The sequence below is a fragment of the Echinops telfairi genome, unplaced genomic scaffold, assembly GCF_000313985.2.
Source record: "Echinops telfairi isolate 266 unplaced genomic scaffold, ASM31398v2 ScPeMD7_11;HRSCAF=52, whole genome shotgun sequence".
In the NCBI taxonomy this organism is placed as follows: Eukaryota; Metazoa; Chordata; class Mammalia; order Afrosoricida; family Tenrecidae; genus Echinops; species Echinops telfairi.
Genome location: NW_022103908.1, coordinates 9,160,666 through 9,178,331, shown reverse-complemented (window position 1 = coordinate 9,178,331; position 17,666 = coordinate 9,160,666). Strand labels below are relative to the sequence as shown.

At 40.2% G+C, this 17,666-nt stretch overlaps 1 protein-coding gene across 2 annotated transcripts in view; it reads right to left on the bottom strand.

Annotated features, from left to right (window-relative positions):
• KLF12 (Kruppel like factor 12) overlaps window positions 1-17,666 on the bottom strand; it is a 728,313-nt gene that overhangs the window by 166,802 nt on the left and 543,845 nt on the right. For both annotated transcript variants that reach the window (XM_045287155.1, XM_045287156.1), the window contains exon 5: window positions 6,103-6,649. In XM_045287155.1, the coding sequence (XP_045143090.1) occupies window positions 6,103-6,649 (547 nt within the window). The remainder of the gene's footprint in view (window positions 1-6,102; window positions 6,650-17,666) is intronic.

The following is a 17,666-nucleotide window of genomic DNA, read 5'->3' as shown; positions in this document are numbered from 1 at the left end:
CATAGATCTATTTCCCCATCCTCATATAAATATATTTCCATATGTACATGTCTTTATCTAGACCTCTATAATGCAGTTTTTGTTGTCAAATTAGGTGCCTCGGCTGATATTTTTGTTGGCTTATACTCAAGTATATACGGTATTTTATAAAATACTGGTAAACTAAGGGGCTGGTCTTGCATTTTCCAGAAAGGAAATTAGAGGCCAGTCCCAGTGAACACAATTAACATTCAAATTCAGGCACTGAGCACCAATGCCAAAGAGGAGGAAATTGCAGACATTTACGGCTGTCTGCAGTATGAAACTGATCAGACATGCAGTCAGGAGGCATTGGAGATGACTGGTGGTTGGAAGGTACAAGTTGGGAAATAGGAGCATGGCCTTGGTAATGGAAATCAAGGCAGAGACTCACTCATTGCAAATAACCATTGTTGTTGTTTAAAAAACACTAAAGATGGTGACTATACACGGACGGGGACCTTATCAGATGGAGTCCACAGGAGCCACGTTGGCTACATTTGTGGAAATTGATGACGGTGAGGCTCAATATTACAAGGCATAACAAGGCCAGGGGCAGACTGTGGAACGAACTATCAATTGGTCATACGCAATTTCAGGTTGATGCTGAAGAAAATGAATGTAAGTTCAGATGACCCAAAATACAACCTTGTGTATATTTCACCTGAATTTAAAGACCATCTCAAAGTTAAATTTGACATGCTGAACTTTAATGATTCAAAACCAGGCTTGTTGTGGGACAACATCAAGAATATAATACATTAAAAAGCAAAAGGTCATTTAAAAAAGACGAAAGAAAAAAGACCAACACGGACATGGGAAACTCGCCCTTGAGTTGAAACAACTGGAAGAAAAGGTGAAGGGAAGGAGCTAGACGAAATGTTTCCAAGGGTGATTCAGGAACACCGATTACGATAAGGAAATACGCAAGGCTCTGGGTAAGAAAAGGAAGTAAAACGCACTCTATCGTGCAAGCTCACAGAATCAGAAACCGCTCTCTCTAATTCCGTGTACAGTGCTCAACCGCCTGACATGCAGTATCTTTTTCTCTCACTAGAAGGGAAGGCCAGGAAAGCAGAGGTTTCCTCCACTGAAAATGTCAATGCCCAAAAGTCTACCTGACACACGGGAGCATCTGCAGGGTAGAAGGAAATCTTCAACCCGCCTACTCACCCACCAAGGTAACAACGAAGCCGGAACGATTTTGCTTGTGATTTGTTACGATCCCCTCTCCCACCCTTTCTCTCCTCCTCCTCCTAAGTATTTGTAAAACCTGATTTAAAAAACAAACAAGTAGAATGCTCCTCAGAAATCTAACAAACGCTTCCTTAGGCAGAAGGGAAATTCCTTTAGCAAGGTCAAATATCTCCTTAGGGATGTGCCCACCAAGGCCTCCAGTTATTCAGGAATGAAAGTCCCCTGGCTTTGTTCCTTGGTCCTGGAGAACTCCTCTACAGCTCAGCACCATGCTTCGCAGCATCTTCCTGGAAGTCTGCACTAAGGTCCCTCATCACCCATAGCGCTGGTCTCAGGGATGCCTGCTCCTAGACCTTCCGGTGTGCCTGGATCTACTTCTTCCTACCATTATGACAGTCAAAAGCCGAGGCTAGCTCATCAGCAGGCATTCCTTCAGACCACTCTTCTTTAGATCCATAAACAAGAGGTGGAGTGTGGCATAAGGAGCCTGCTGACATCCGGCCCCCTCGGAGAGCATAATCCCATTCCCCTGGGGCTAGTCAAGCAGACCCTTTGGGAAATTTTGCCCCAGCAGCTTCCCAAACACTAAGCTTCTTTCTAGCTAAACTTCCTAAGAAAAATATTCCTAATAAATATGAAACTGTCACATGAGAATCTTTTGGCTAAAACATCTTTTTCTATTGTAGTTCTATTGCAAATATCTACTTGTAGATGTGTCCATTGTGTATCTGCATGGCTGGCCGATGTTATATTCCAACTCTGTCCAAAATGTATATTTGTGGGGGGGTAGGGGGGAGGCTTAATGTCTATCACCCCCCAAAACAACGGCTCTGTGACAGAAAACAACATGCTTTTGGTTCGCTGCTCCATCCCTGGTGTCAAGAAAATGCTTGGCCTAGTGTACCGGTGCTGGAATGGCCACATGACAAGTCACATGATAAGGCACCTTAGACATGGACAGATATGAACACTCCCAGACTTTTGGGTATTGTGACGAGAGGACTGACTATGGCCAGTGACCAGAGAAGCTAACAGCCGTGTTAGAAGTTACTAGCCACTTCCATCACCGAACTATACAAGGTACAGTCTGTGTTCTGGTTTATTTGTTTTTATTCGTATTTTGAAAGTTGAGCTCCACGGTCAGGGTTTCTCTGGCTCACCCACACCGGATACGTCAGTCCTAAATGGGAGTGAATGAATGAAGCAGAAGCTCCCTTCCCCACTTAGCCAGTTCCCTGTAGGCCAGTGCTCAGCTCCAAGGACCGAGCGTCGGGTCATGAGGAAGCACCGAGGTGCACTTTTCTTTATTCCTTTGTGACACCGGAGGCTCTTTTCACAAGGCACATTTACCACCATCTAATTAACACATTTCAAAAACAACCTTATGGGGAAAAAGTAACTATATTTTTGGAATATCATAAAACCAACAGCAGCAATAATAAATTTAAAATATGGGTCCTAGCCAGAGGGTCTTGTATTTGACATTTATTTCTTATCATGAATTGTAGCAGCACGGGGAGCTGAAGGTTCGAATCTATTTCTTGAGGAAGTTTTTCATTTTTTTGAGCATGTCTTTCCCCGTCCACATTTGTACTTACATAAAATAAGAAGAATTAAATAATCACATGCTATCTGAACACTGCCTCCTATATTTTAGAGTTAATAAACAATTACAAATGTTTACTGATAATTAATGAAAGCACCTATGAATGCAATCTTGCTTAATCTTTCTAATAATCTTCAGAGATTTATCATGTTAATATCCCCATCTTGTAACTGAGAAAAATGAGCAATAACTACATTAAGTAACTTTCCCAAGTCCAAACCTATCAGTAGTCAAAAGAGAGTCTACCCATGGGTTTTGGTCATGAGGGACACACAGAACAATGAGCTTGCCCTGGTCCGGGTCCGTCTCTCTGCAAACGCTCCCTGAGGCCTCCTCGGGAGTCAAGCCCTGGTGGGAGATGGCCACATGAGGGCTGTGGCCTGGCTATTACAGGACCTGTGAAGTTGAGCGCCTCACTTTGGAACTCGACGCATGACCAGGTAGGAAGCAGTGACTTCTTTTCCCATGACTGAACTCCAGCCCTCCAGCGACCCCATGGTGTGTTCCTCATCTCCTTGCAACAGCGAGTGTGTGCGCCGACTTCTAGTGAGAGGTCACTGTGGATGATGACACAGAGCAGTGGTTCTCACATGGTGGACCTCAGGCAGCACCATCTGCATCACCGTGTAGAACGTTCACGGTGAAAAGTAAACCCAGAGATTCCAACTCATTTCTCACTGCTCCCTGCTCTTTCTGTCCCACCTCCGTTCAGAACAGCCCTGAGGGGGAGCCGGTCTGGAACTTGAGAGGTGCTAAATTCCCAGCCGTGCTATGGCCACATAGAGTACCTAGGTGACTGGCAAAGGTTCAGCCCAAGTACCAAGCTAAAAAAAATTATAAATGATCAAAATGCATCAATAAAATCTATACTGACTAATTTCATACTGAAAGTGAAACATTAAATATAAAAGCAATAAAGCTCATGTAAAAACTGGATTATAGGTATTTATCCGTGTTTCCCCAAATGGTCAATACCTACCTGGAGGGGTTCTGGACTAATCTAGGCGGGCTGCACAAGCAGATACCTATACTTTATCCTGGATTATGGATGCTAGTACAGTGCAAATGTTTAATGGCCAGAAGGTCAACAAGTAGTTTTTTTTGGTGCTAGGTCAAGTAAGTCTGGGAACCCATGGTAGTATATAGGCACGCACACATATAAAATAATACAATATTCAAGGTTGTAGGTTTAATGATTTGCTCATTTCTTTTTCAAAACATTTATAAATATATCTGTGAATTATAAATGACTATCTGATGTGACCTTCTTTTACACTCTTATTACTCAAATAGATTCGAACATTTGTATCAGAACAAGAATCAGAGAGGGTTCCGGCTCAAGTAAAATCCACAGAAAGGACGTCAATCCCGGTTTTCCCTTTACTTGTTCACAGGAAGGGCTGGGGACGAGTTTCTGGCCTCTGTTCACCATCATACAAAGGAGAGAGGGTGCCAGGTAAGCAAGACAGGTCTGATGTCAATTTCACAGTCTACAATTCCTGTCTGCTGTTAAAGTTGATTTTTTAATTAGATGAACTAAGCTGATGGCGTTTATTGCATGTGCTATAGAGAAAGGTACTGCAAAAAAAGCAATAATTTGTCAGTGGTAAATGCAAAATTCTGTAGTATATGGCTGTGGAAATGAATCCAAGTTTCACAACCAAATTGTCAGTCTGTCTGTCTCTCTCTCTCAGGATTGAATCCTTCTTCATACACTCACCAAGAGAACTGTTTACTAGAATTTTTATGAAAGGTACTGCTTTATGTATTCATCAGTCATATTTTAATTATGGGCCTCAAAGATAATGTGTCAAAGCAAAATTAAAAAAACAAACCACCTTAAGCTAACATCATTTCTCAGTTCTGAAGACAAACTACGTGCATGTAGACTCGGATAAAAAGAGAACAGTCATGGATTATTATGAGCATGCTACATTTCCAGAGGGGGTGGCAATTTTTTTTCCTTCAAATTAATAACAAGGCCTTTATGTCATGCCATTATCATTCCTTCTAGGAACCCTGGTTGCATAGTGGTTGTGCACTGGGTTGCTGTCTGGAAGGTCAGCTGTTCGAAACCACCAGCCATTCCACAGGAGGAAGACCCGCCTTTCTACTCCCACAGAAGAGTCACCATCTATGAGCCCCACAGGAGCAGCTCTGCCCTGGAACAGGGCTTTGGTCAGAATTGACTCAACGGCGATGGTCTTTGGTTTCTTACAATTCCTTCCATTGAAAACTGGAGGAAAAACAGAACTTCCAGGGAGAAAAACAACTTCATGATCAGCTACATTACTATGAAATTTAGATTATAGGTTATTACTAGGTGACAACGTATTATTATATTGTATTTTCCTGCCTTCTTCATCTTAGCCAGGCATATTTACATTCTATTTTGAAGTATCTCCATCATTCGGAGTCACCCAAATAATAATGACTTAGAAGACTTCTAAGAAAAGAAGAGCCCAAGGTACTTCCACAGTCAAACACCCAGCTTTAGGTTTCTCTCAATTGATTATATAATTAATGATTTATGATACATGATTGAATGATTCTACTCTAAAGTGAACAATCAGGTATTCCATACTTTGCAATGTCATGGTATGCAATCTCGCCATCCAAATAAGTTGCAGTATGAATTCGTGAAAGAAGATGCATATGTACTTCTTTAAACCCAGAACTTATCCTAGTGATTTACTTGTAACAATAAATGATCACTCCTTTCTCTGAGGCATGTATGCATCTAAGTTTCACCAGCAAATGGGCTCACCATAAATTGTACTTCTCATCGAACCACTAGGAAGTAAGCATTACTTTTCAAATTTAGATATTTGAAGTCTGGCATTAATTGCCTCGAGGATAAAACAATTAATGAAATCGTCTGTGAAGTGACACTGGGATCTGTGCTCCATAAAATAAAGTCAAACAAACTCGTTACCATCAAGTCTCCTCTAACCCACGGTGGGGCAGAAGCGAACTAGAGTTTCCGCAGCAGGAAACGTTTACGGGCACAGAAAGTCTCGTCTTTCCTGCAGCGGCCTGGTGGGTCTGTACCACCAAACTTGTGGTTAGCATCACCGTCCAGGACCCTTTCCTACGGGGCTAGTGCCTACTTCTCTGTGCTCTGCTCACTGGGGGCCCACTGGTGCCTCTCCGTTATTCTGACACAGGGCTTTTAGGATGCAGGATCTGTGGATGTGGTAGGTGCCTTCTACTGTAAAAATAAGTGCTTACTTACTACTTCCAGTGCTGATAGAAATCAAAGCTTCACTTGTGTCTCTTACCTTTTCCATGGCTTCTCCCATCCTCCAAAAGTGGCACTACAATAGTGTTGTTCACATTTCCAGGTGACCGTACAGCTGTGTAGACCACAGGCACCGACTGGACCACCACTGGGATGCGGTGAACGTGACTCAGTTTGTTAGACTGTAAGTTCATGGGGCTTGAAGGTGGTACAGGATGGATAATGTGCAAAAACTGCTGGCCTCCCACACCAGATGCAGAGGCCACAAGGGGTCCTGGCGTTAATACTGTTGACGAGGATGATGCTGAAGATACTGATGTTATAACAGTTGGGGATGAGGCTGGACGACTAGAAGATGATGAAGAGGTTGAAGTTGAAGAAGGTGAGGAGGCAGACGCTGTCATGGAAACTGGGGAGGATGAGACTGCTGTAGGGGATGTTCTGGCTTTGTTTATTGACAAGTCCACTGGCTCAGTTTGTGTTTGGAAGTGATCTACAGATAACGAGTCCTCTGGGGGCTCCCCTTTCACATTATTTAGCAACAGGGGAACGGCTTCCATATCGGGATAGTTGTGGACGTTTGGAGACTGTGTGGAGAAAAATAAAACACATATTGATCTTTATTAATCACCCATTTAAACAGAAGCTGGTTTATTAAGTTGAAACTTTTACAAATGCTTCTCTGACTACTGCGCAACCTGTCCAGCAAATATTGCAGGGATGGCTTTCTGGTGGTGCCCATGGTTACAATGACAACAACGCAAAGCACAGTAACAGAAGACCTCGGGTGTAAAGACATTTTTATTCTATCGGGAGAGAGTGACACAAGCGTGCGACCCCATGAAACCGCTGCTCTGTGGAGGGAGGAGGGGGCTGCGGAAAGGAACACACTACAGCAATCTGGCAGACGGCTGCCTAAAAGACAAGTTCAAAAAGCAGAGTAGAACGTGCCTCACACTGAAAATACTACGAAGTGATTGAGAAAGATTCATTTTAAACCAGCACTGAGCCTAGGAGCCACAGTTGCCTCTTTTATAAACTAATGTGATTAGGTTTTCATTACGTAGCTTTTTACTTCCCTTCCTACTCCCAACGCCTATGATTTCATGGTTCTAACCACGTTCAAGGTGATTGTCATTTAGAGATAAATATCACCTGGAAACAATACTGGCAAAACTCATGAAGGCTTTCCCACTTTCACATTCACTATGAAGATGACTGTACTGCATTTATGATGACCATTAAAAACAGGCATTTGCGTCTCCATTTCTAATCACTAAATTCTTAGATACAAGTCATTTATTAATAATTAGATTGTAATTTGCTTGATAATATGACAAGTGTTTCCCAAAATAAAACTCAAAATAATGCATAGTGCTACAAAAACAACTCAGATTTCAGGAAATAATTAGACATTTTCAGAAAAAAGAATAGGTTGGAAATTTTAAACTGACTACATTTAATTAAAAATGATAACAATGCTAGTACTAATTTGATCAAACTTTATATACATTTTTTACTTTACCAAGCAAAATGTAATGAGAGTAATAAAGACTTCACCGCATAGCATGCTCTGTGTACCACTTCACATGAACAGACCTTTGTTTATACACTTATTGGCCCATAAACCAAAAATTATTTGAACATCTCTTTCTGAGGTTCAAATGGTTCAAGGATTCATTAGTTAATGTATGCCAGCAAAATCTTAATAGAGAAAATTAAGACTGTAACCAACTATTTTGGTTACATCAAATTTGACTAGACTAACAGACATTTTTGCTTTATCATGTAAAAGGAAAAAAAAAAAGGTTATTTTGGCTTTATTTGGTCTCAAAACAATACCTAAAATTATACTAAATTGGCTCATTTCATTCCCTGCTTAATAAAAGACTTGAGCACACACTTAAAGTAAGAAAATAGGTTTCTTAAGGCTTTTCTTTAATATAATTATAGCGCTATTTAGAATATACAATAAGCAGTAGTGCAAGGGCACTTTCAGCAACAATGAGAAAAGGAAGAAAATGATATGTCAACAATGGTGCGAAATCAACTAAAAATGGAAGCAAGTTGATGTTTTATTGTTTTGTTTCATCCCTTCTAAACCAACAATGATACTTCCCTGAAGCACCTCTGAATTTGAAAAATAAAGACAAAAGAGAATTCAAAGTATGTAGGACATAGGATTCACAATGAAAGATTTCTTTTTGGTGTGCTGAAATTGGGGGGGGGGTTTAATATTCTCACAAAGACTTAAAACATATAGAAAATGGCACTATAAATTGTTATGATTTATAAAACATGATTAACATTAGCTATTCTTCTAACTGAAGGAACATATCTATTGGTTCTCAGCATTATAGCTTAATTGCCTTATGGAATATCAATGATTTCTTATTAATGTTATATCCATAGAGAAAGTCTTTCTTAAGCTACTTTTATAAATGATAACAATTAGTCTTTAAAAACACAAAGTGCATAAAGTACAAGTAATTAAGTATGAGTATCATTGTTTTCTTTGACTTTAAACATTGTCTCAAATAGTTTCTTCCCTTTTTACTGTTATTAGATCAATCCAAAATTCTTAACTTGGATATGGATATTCGATCATGAATTTTTCTCCTCTCTTTATTATTTACAAAACGACTGGTGGCATTGTGGGGCAGATCTCTGGCTGACAACCTCAAGGTCAATAGCTCCTACTTGGGACAAAGATGAGGTTGTCTACTTCCACGAAGACGCACATTCTCGGAAAGCATCTATGGGCTCCTGATAAGTCAGAAATCAACTTGATGGATTTGGGTTTGGCTTTTAACCATTTGTTTAGACAAAGGCTTGTTTACATATCTGTACATACCGATCATGGTAGACACAGTCTATAAAGTGGGAGAATGCCAACTTTATCAGGTAAGTACACAGTCATTAATAAATGGAGTTGATTTATAAGGAGGTTACATCTGAGGTATCAAGTTTCACCAAGCTTTGCAAACTACTGAAGACGTTTGCACATTATGAGTAACAGCCCCCCTTTGATAGGTATCAGCTTAATCCATCACTGAAGAAAATAATTACTTTGTACACTTTTATGAAAATAGAAGATAAGGAATATTCCTAGAAATCAATGAATACTATTAAGAACACAGAGGTACTCTGAAATACTTGAGACCCACATAGCCTTTACAAGAGGCTCAACCCCCCAAATATAGGAAATGCTCATACAAATAAGGAAAGATAATCCAAACCTTTGGATCACAGACATATTTTCCTTGGAACCATGGACAGACTATGCATAAATTTATAAACACAAATATCACAGCGACACATGCTGGCTCCTTTTTCACACATAGCAATTGAAATGCAGCCAGCACATTCCAAAATAATGCTCCCTCAGGATAAAAGGGACCAAATCCTTCTTGTACCATTCATCTGTTTACAGTGTTGACATACTATCATATTCTGACAGCCCAGACTAATCTCTTCTACTGTGATAACGTTGCAGGTAAAGCTGTGTGCAACTCTAGCTTCAAGCTGCACACACATATCTGTAAAACCAGCAAGACTACAGAAACGTGCTTTCAAGCGGCTACTGTGCAACATTCATGCTCTTTTAAAAAAATATTTTTCCAAAAGAGAAATTAGGTGAATGACTAGATGCTGAAATTTTCATTAGAAATAATTTCTTTACTTTTAAAGAGTGGACAGTTTAACTAGATCTGGTCTGAGACTTGGATTCATCAAGGGCCAGCTGTACTGAGGGGCAAAGGAAGAAACCGTCAGGAGAAAGAATGAAAGCCGAGGAGCAAACCAGCCGTAAGAAAACCCAAAGGGGGATTACTTAGAATGAGGAACTTGGCATGAAATGAAAGGGTCACACGCTTCACAGAAAATGATACAAGATACGCAGGTGACACCCAAGGAACATGAGTGGCTCAGAGACAAATACTGAGACACAAGAAAAAACACATGGGCTTTATAAGTTTAAGTGCCCTGAGAAAGCGTAGCCCCTGAAAAACACTGGATGGTCCAACTAGCCATTCATCTATCTGTCCGTCCAACCAACCATCCATCCACCCATCCATCCATCCATCCATCCATCCATCCATCCATCCATCCATCCATCCAATTATCTAGTCTCCATCCATCCATCCATCCAATCATCTAGTCTCCATCCATCCATCCATCCATCCATCCATCTAGTCTCCATCCATCCATCTATCCATCATTTAAACAAATTACACTTAAAATACAACATTAAAACTTTTGGGGAGAAATAATCTTTTGGAAGTTTTTAAAACAGTTATCATTTCCCTAAAACTATACACAGCTCATGCATTATCGATTACAAAAATCTTTGCTGTATACTCTGTTGTGTGCTACTACAGAAAGAAAATTGGATTTGGATACAAAAGACTTCAATACATGACCTATCCTGGCAGCTGACCAATCTTGGTATAAACCTACTGCCATCAAGTCAATTCCAACTAATAGCAATGCTATTATACCATCTCCCAGGCAGTCCACCTTGTGGGGGCAGTCAACCTCACCTTTATCCCTAGAGGGAGCTGATGAGTTTGAACTAATGTCTAACCAACATATCCACCAGGGCTCTTTAATCTTGGTATAGAAATTAAAATTTTGCCAGACTTAGTTTGTCCACTTATAAAAGAGTGATATTGACCCACAACTCATACAAGTGCTATGATGACTGAACTTAGAGGAACAAGGACGTTAACATTCAGAAAGAGCAATGTGGAGGAGAGAAGCCAAGAAAGCAGAACTCTCCCTTCCTTCAAACTGAAGAGCCCAAACTAAAGCTGCTCTATGACAATGCCTCAGAGGGGCTTTACTTAGGAAGACCGTCTGATACTGTTAACATTGGAGGGGTACAGTGTTAGCTACACAAGCAAACACATATGTGACAGATGCAGGTGAAACAGCCTGAATATTGTGTTTTTAAGATCTATTTGTATTAAACACATTTTCCCTTAAAACATACAAGCATGCTATTTAATATTTTTCTGCATGTGGATCTCAATTAGATTGACCCAGAGGATGATTCAGTAATTGATGGAATACATTTTTAAACTGTAGGTAGTGCTAGATTTAATACTAACAATATAATAATTGTTATAATTATTAATACTAGCAAGATAAATTGGAAGAGTGACCACACGACGGGCTTAAAGCTAACCACTGAGCGGACGAAGCAAGAGTGTTGTTCTATTCCTCATGGGGACAGTATGAGTTGCAGCCAAATCAATGGCACTTAATAAGAACACATCAATAAATACTTTAACTTATATCAATTACCATAATGATGCACATATTATTTTGAGATGTTGCTCAGTCTTCAGCATTGTTATTACGGGAGAACAGATTTGTTTCTGTGTCTCAGTCGAAAGTTGTTTCATATCATTTTCAAGGTCTCACTTAGTGATGATTTGAACATGTATCATTTGGGTGGGTGGGGGACTTAACAAAATTTACTGTGTCACACACGCCAAAAAAAAAGGATGAGCCTAAATCGAAGACTTCATCCTGTGATCAATTCTGTGATTATTTACACTTTAAAGTTTTCTTATATGATTTTAAATACAACTACATGTTACTGAAAGAGCTGTTCGGGATTGAATGGTATCTGTGGAAATGATCTTCAGAAATCCTGTGCTCTGTGAACATGGCCTTGTTTGGAATGAATGTCTGTGCAGATTCTATCAGTTAGGTTAAATTGACGTCACACTGGAGATAGGCTCATCCTGTTACAGTTAAAAGAAGACAGACTGGGAGCTACAGGAGGGCACCATGTGACCTTTGAGTTAGAACCCAGGGATTACCTGGGGTGACCCTCGTGTCTCAATAGTTACATGTTTAGCTGTTAACCCAAAGGTTAGAGGATTGAACCCACCTTGTGAAAGGCTGTTCCACCTGCCCCAGTACAGCTAACAGCCAATGAAACCCTGTAGGGGAAGTTCTACTTGATCACATGAGGTCGCCGTACATCAGAATTGATTTGATGGTACTTACTAAACAGAAGTGCAGAGACAGCTCTGCAATAGTCTTTCTTTTGGAGCCCTGAAAGGGAATCCACAGAGCCAACACACTGGTGTACACTTCCAGTTTGCAGAAAAGTGATATAATACATTTCTCTATCTCTTGTTTTTTTACTTATTCAATAAACCGTTTACTGTTTTTAAAAAACACATGAAAGAAGTAAACATTGTTGTATCATAAGAAGAAGAAAAGTTAAAAAGAACAAAATGTAAGCCCCTCAAAACAAAACAAATGTTATTTGTTATAAAACCTCAGTGAATTATCCAGGAAGGAATTTTTCTTCCTTGAAAATGTATTCTTGTATTTTTTTTTAAATCATTTTATTAGGGGCTCGTACAACTCTCATCACAAACCACACATACATCAATTGTGTAAAGCACATTTGTACATTCATTGCCCTCATCATTCTCAACACATTTCCTCTCCACTCAAGTCCCCGGAACCAGGTCCTCATTTTCCCCCCTCCCTCCCAGCTCCCCCCTCCCCCATGTGCCCTTGATAATTTATAAATTGTTATTTTGTCATATCTTGCCCTGTCCGACATCTCCCTCCACCCACTCCTCGGTTGTCCATCCCCCAGGGAGGAGGTCACATATAGTTCCTTGTAATCGGTTCCCTCTTTCCTACCCACTCTCCCTCTATCCTCCCAGTATCGCCACTCACACCACTGGTCCTGTAGGGATCATCCGCCCTGGATTCCCTGGATTTTCAGTTCCTATCTGTACCAGTGTACATCCTCTGGTCTAGCCAGCCTTGCAAGGTAGAATTCGTGTCATGATAGTAGGAGCGGGGAGAAAACATTTAGAAACAAGAGGAAAGTTGTGTTTCTCATCGTTGTTACATCGCACCCTGACTGGCTCATCTCCTCCCCGAGACCCCTCTGCAAGGGGATCTTCAGTGGCCTACTAATGGGTTTTGGGTCTCCACTCCTCCACACTCCCCCCATCATTCACTATGGTAAGATTTTTTGTTCTGATGATGCCTTCTACCTGATCCCTTCAACACCTCATGGTTGCATAGGCTGGTGTGCTTCTTCCATGTGGGCTTTGTTGCTTCTGAGCTAGATGGCCGCTTGTTTACCTTCAAGCTTTTAAGATTCCAGACGCTATATCTTTTGATAGCCGGGCACCATCAGCTTTCTTCACCACATTTGCTTATTCACCCGCTTTGTCCTCAGCGGTTGTGTCGGGAAGGTGAGCATCATAGAATACCAATTTAATAGAAGAAAGTATTCTTGCATTGAGGGAGTACTTGAGTGGAGGCCCAATGTCCTTCTGCTACCTTAATACCAAACCTATAAATATAGGCACATAGATCTATTTCCCCATCCTCATATAAATATATTTCCATATGTACATGTTTTTATCTAGACCTCTATAAATGCCCTTTCCTCCCAGCTCTTTCTTCTATTTCCCTTGATTCTCCTCCTGTCCCACTATCATGCTGAGTCCCCACCAGGATTTCAGCACTTCCTCTTTGTTATATCCCCCTTGATCATGCCCTACCAGGTCAACCACACCCACTTCCCCACCAATTTGGATCGCTTGTTGTTCCCTTGTCCCTGGGTTTGTTAACACCTCTTCCGTTCCCCCCACCTCCTCCTCTACCATGTCCCCCCGAACTGTCAGTCCCGTTGTTTTCTCCTTCAGATTGTTCATCCAGCCTGTCCTCATTTCTCTTTTTATAAGCTGCTCAAATTATGGTATTTTGTAACAGCAGTCCTAGAAAATGCAAGAGCCAACCTCCTTTTCCTTAACGTATAGTGCACCCTGAGTTCAGACTTTAGGTTCCCTAAGCAGCAGGTGATATTTTAAAGATGTGGGCAACCAGCTGAAAGTAAGCAACCTGCAACCCCGAGGGGCATCTACACTCCAGGGTAACAGTCTCTAAGCATCCGCCGGCAAAGAGAACATGCACTTCACTGTCCTCTCTGCTTCTTTATTTCACTCAACACGAAAGGCTATTTCACAAGATTTCTCGCTGTATCCTGGTCATCAGAGTAATTTACCTTGCTTTTAACCTAGGGATTTTATTCTAAATACTCAAGGACAAACTCTTAAACAAAAGTGCTCTGGACATGCAAATTTATAAAACTGACACCCCTAAACACCCAGAGAAAAAAACCAACTAAAACTAAGAATATTATTATGAAAAAAAGAGGTGGGTTATTAGTTTCTCTAACAGTAGAGCTGAGAAAATAAAAGGAAATACGGATAAAGAACCGAAACTGAAAATCGATATTATATTTGCGAACATATTGATTACATAGTGATCTACTTTGTATAAGAAGAGATTTGAAAGAATATCTAATTCAACTGTTTATATCAGTATCTTAAGAGTTAATCAATGACTTTCTTCTTAAGAAAATTCAGAATATATGCAAAGCTACTATATCATCTATGCCATAACAACGCTTTTGTGTTTTTGAAAATGTAAAGTTTTAAAAAGCATTTAAACCACACATTTAAATTGATCCCCAAATTTCTATTTTCTTAGTTATTATATTTTTCTACTGATCCATTTCCCAGCATTTTCATGAATCATCTGATTTACCTAAAGCCAACCGGCTACCATTTCTATAGCTGAGGGTAACTCTGAAATTCTCCTTTGGCACATGGGTGTTAGGCAGGGAGGCACCAAGTGCGTAGATTCTCCATTACGGTGGTGAAGGATAGCAGGGATTCTATTTAAAAAATGAATAGCAGGCAAATCTAAGGACAGACTAACAAAAATGTTTGGATACAAATATAATGCGCAACATGGCAATACGTGTATACTTGGCAAATAAAAAATGTTTGCTATATGATTTATTTGATCAATTGTATGTTCCAGATATTTGTGATCTAAAATCCCATTTACCTTTGTTGCATGAGATGAACAAGTGTCATTAAAAAATTAGAGTCCATAAAGAAAAATTGTAAAGTTAGTTTTGTTCCCAGCATCTTATAAATCCTATCATAGAAATAATTTTAATTGAGTGTCACGAAGCACACGGTATTTTAATAAAAATAGAGTTCAATATGAATTCTGTGGTGAGATCCAATAGAGCTGATGATTGTTATCTACCTTTCTTTTCAAAAGATATCATGAAAAACTATCATCATGGAATTTATAAGTTAAAAGATATTCAAAAAGCAAATTAGAGCAATTGTCTTCTATTTTCTATCTCATGATGGGATTTTATTTATTGTTTGCTGATGCTACTCTTTTGGTTTTAAGTCAACATCAGTATAATTATTATTATTTAGAGCAGCGGTTCTCAACCTGTGGTTGTGAGCCCTTTGCGGGGGGTGGGGGTCAAACGACCCCTTCACAGGGGTTGCCCGATTTATAACAGTAGCAAAGTTACAGCGATGAAGTAGCAACGAAAATAATTTTATGGTGGCGGGGTGTGTGTGTGTGTGTGTTTGTGGGGGTGGGGGTGTGTGGTCACCACACCATGAGGAACTGTTTTAAAGGGTTGCAGCCTTAGGAAGTTTGAGAACACTGGATTTAGAGAAAGATTTCATATGCTAAAGTTTCATTGCACATAAGCACACCCACATTGCAATGCTGAATCGTGCATTGTATTCTATTGTGTGTACCTACAGAGGATCAAGAACGGCAGAAATCACTCCTAGAGAGCAGTTTCTGCGTCTTTCCTGCTATTTAAAGAGGCGATGGTAACCCTGGTGGTGTAAGGCTTACGCACTGGGCTGCAATCTGCATGGTGAGCAGTTGGAAACCAGCAGCAGCTCCGAGGGAGACAGACTGGGCTTTCTACTCCATCAACAGTTAGTCTCAGAAACACAGGGGGGGTGGGGGGGGTCACCAAGAGTCAGTTAAGCTGCCTGCTCTCCTAAACGTTGACAGTCTCAGAAACCCTGTATAGTAGGGTCACTATGATTTGGAGACACAATGGCAGTGAGGGTGCAGTATAATTGGTACAGTGGTTATGATGGGCAACTTGACTCAACTCAAAGGAGACTCCTCAAGGGAAAAGACCTAGTGATTGGCTCGCATCAGGATTACTAACATTGGGAACCCTTCTTGGGAGAGTTCAGCTCCATCCCACAGGGTTGTTGATGAGTCAGGATCAACTCAACAATGGGCTCCATTGTTTAATAAAGAAGAAAGGTTCAATAAAACATCACAGATTTTATATATATATATGTGTGAATTTCTTTTCCCTTTGACAGCTTTCCTCATAATACCTCTTTTTAAAAACCACAACTGTGTGTATTTTTAATTATTTATTACTGAATAAATAAAGAAAAATCAAGTACACGAATCACATTTTTGATCCAAATAAGAGAGGTCTTGTTCCCATGAGCTCAAGTGACTCTGTTTATTTTGGTTTTAAATGACTCCAGTGTTGAAATCCCAAATTAGTTATTAGATAAATAAGCAAACTCACATTTACATGGCTCATTTTCTTCTTAGCATCAGTACTTTCCATTGTAATAAAATAGCCAGTGTTCAATTATCTACAGTCATGGAAGGGATCACAGTGTAAGTAATCCCAAATGACAGATAATCCGAAAGCATTTATGTTGGGTTTTTAATTCATTACATGATTCCAGCAGATTTACCACCACAATAATATTTTTTCTTCTCAGCCTCATATTAAAATTCGTTTGTATTTCTTGAGCACCAGCCAACTGACAGCTGGGGGTAGGAGGATCCTACATACAAGTGGGATGGAAAAAGGATGCCAATACTGGCATTTTCCCTGTAGGCAACCCCATGAAGATGAAGTCAAGAGTTGATGGTGAATCGCATTTCATATCTACTAAAAGTTGTACATAGTTCATTGCAAGTCCAATATTAAAGGGGCTAAGAGCTAGACTGCTGAGTTTGATAGACATGGGTTGAGGCCATTGCTTTCTGACCATAAGCATGTTGTTATCTTTCCACACTTTGGCCGCTCACTAATAAAGGGTGCTACCTGAGAAGGAAGTTGTGAAGATTAAATTATTTGAAGCACATAAAATGCTCTTCACAGTACCGGGGACAGTGTAAGGAGCCACTTAATGTTAATTGTGGTTGTCCTATTTCACTGCAGTTAATACTTCATCTACAAGGGTGAGTCAAAAAGTATTGCAACCAGGGCTCTATTCGTACACATGCATGGATTTACCCCAAATAAGGAATCTACACGTGCGTCTGTGGTGAGCGGATGGCTGCAGATGCACAGTCTTCTGACTGTCTGGTTTGAAAAGTCCTATCTTAACCGGGCCCATTGCATTCAAGAGAGACAGCGCAGGGCACAAGATGAAGGCAACTGTTTTGGGGGATTACAAAAGAGTAATCACAATAGATTGTCTTCAAAGACACAGGGCAATTACTGGAGTTAATTTGAAAGACAATTTTTGTTTTATTTTAAAACTGAAATCTTCAGTGGTGAGAAAAAGTCTATGACCGCTACACTGGGGAATTTTTCCATCATGACAATTTACCTGCTTATTCCTAGAGAGGAGGGATGCACTTCTGTTATATATAACAATATATATTCCATACCTACAAACCAGTGGTTCTCAACCTGTGGGTCATGACCCCATTGGGGGTCAAACGACC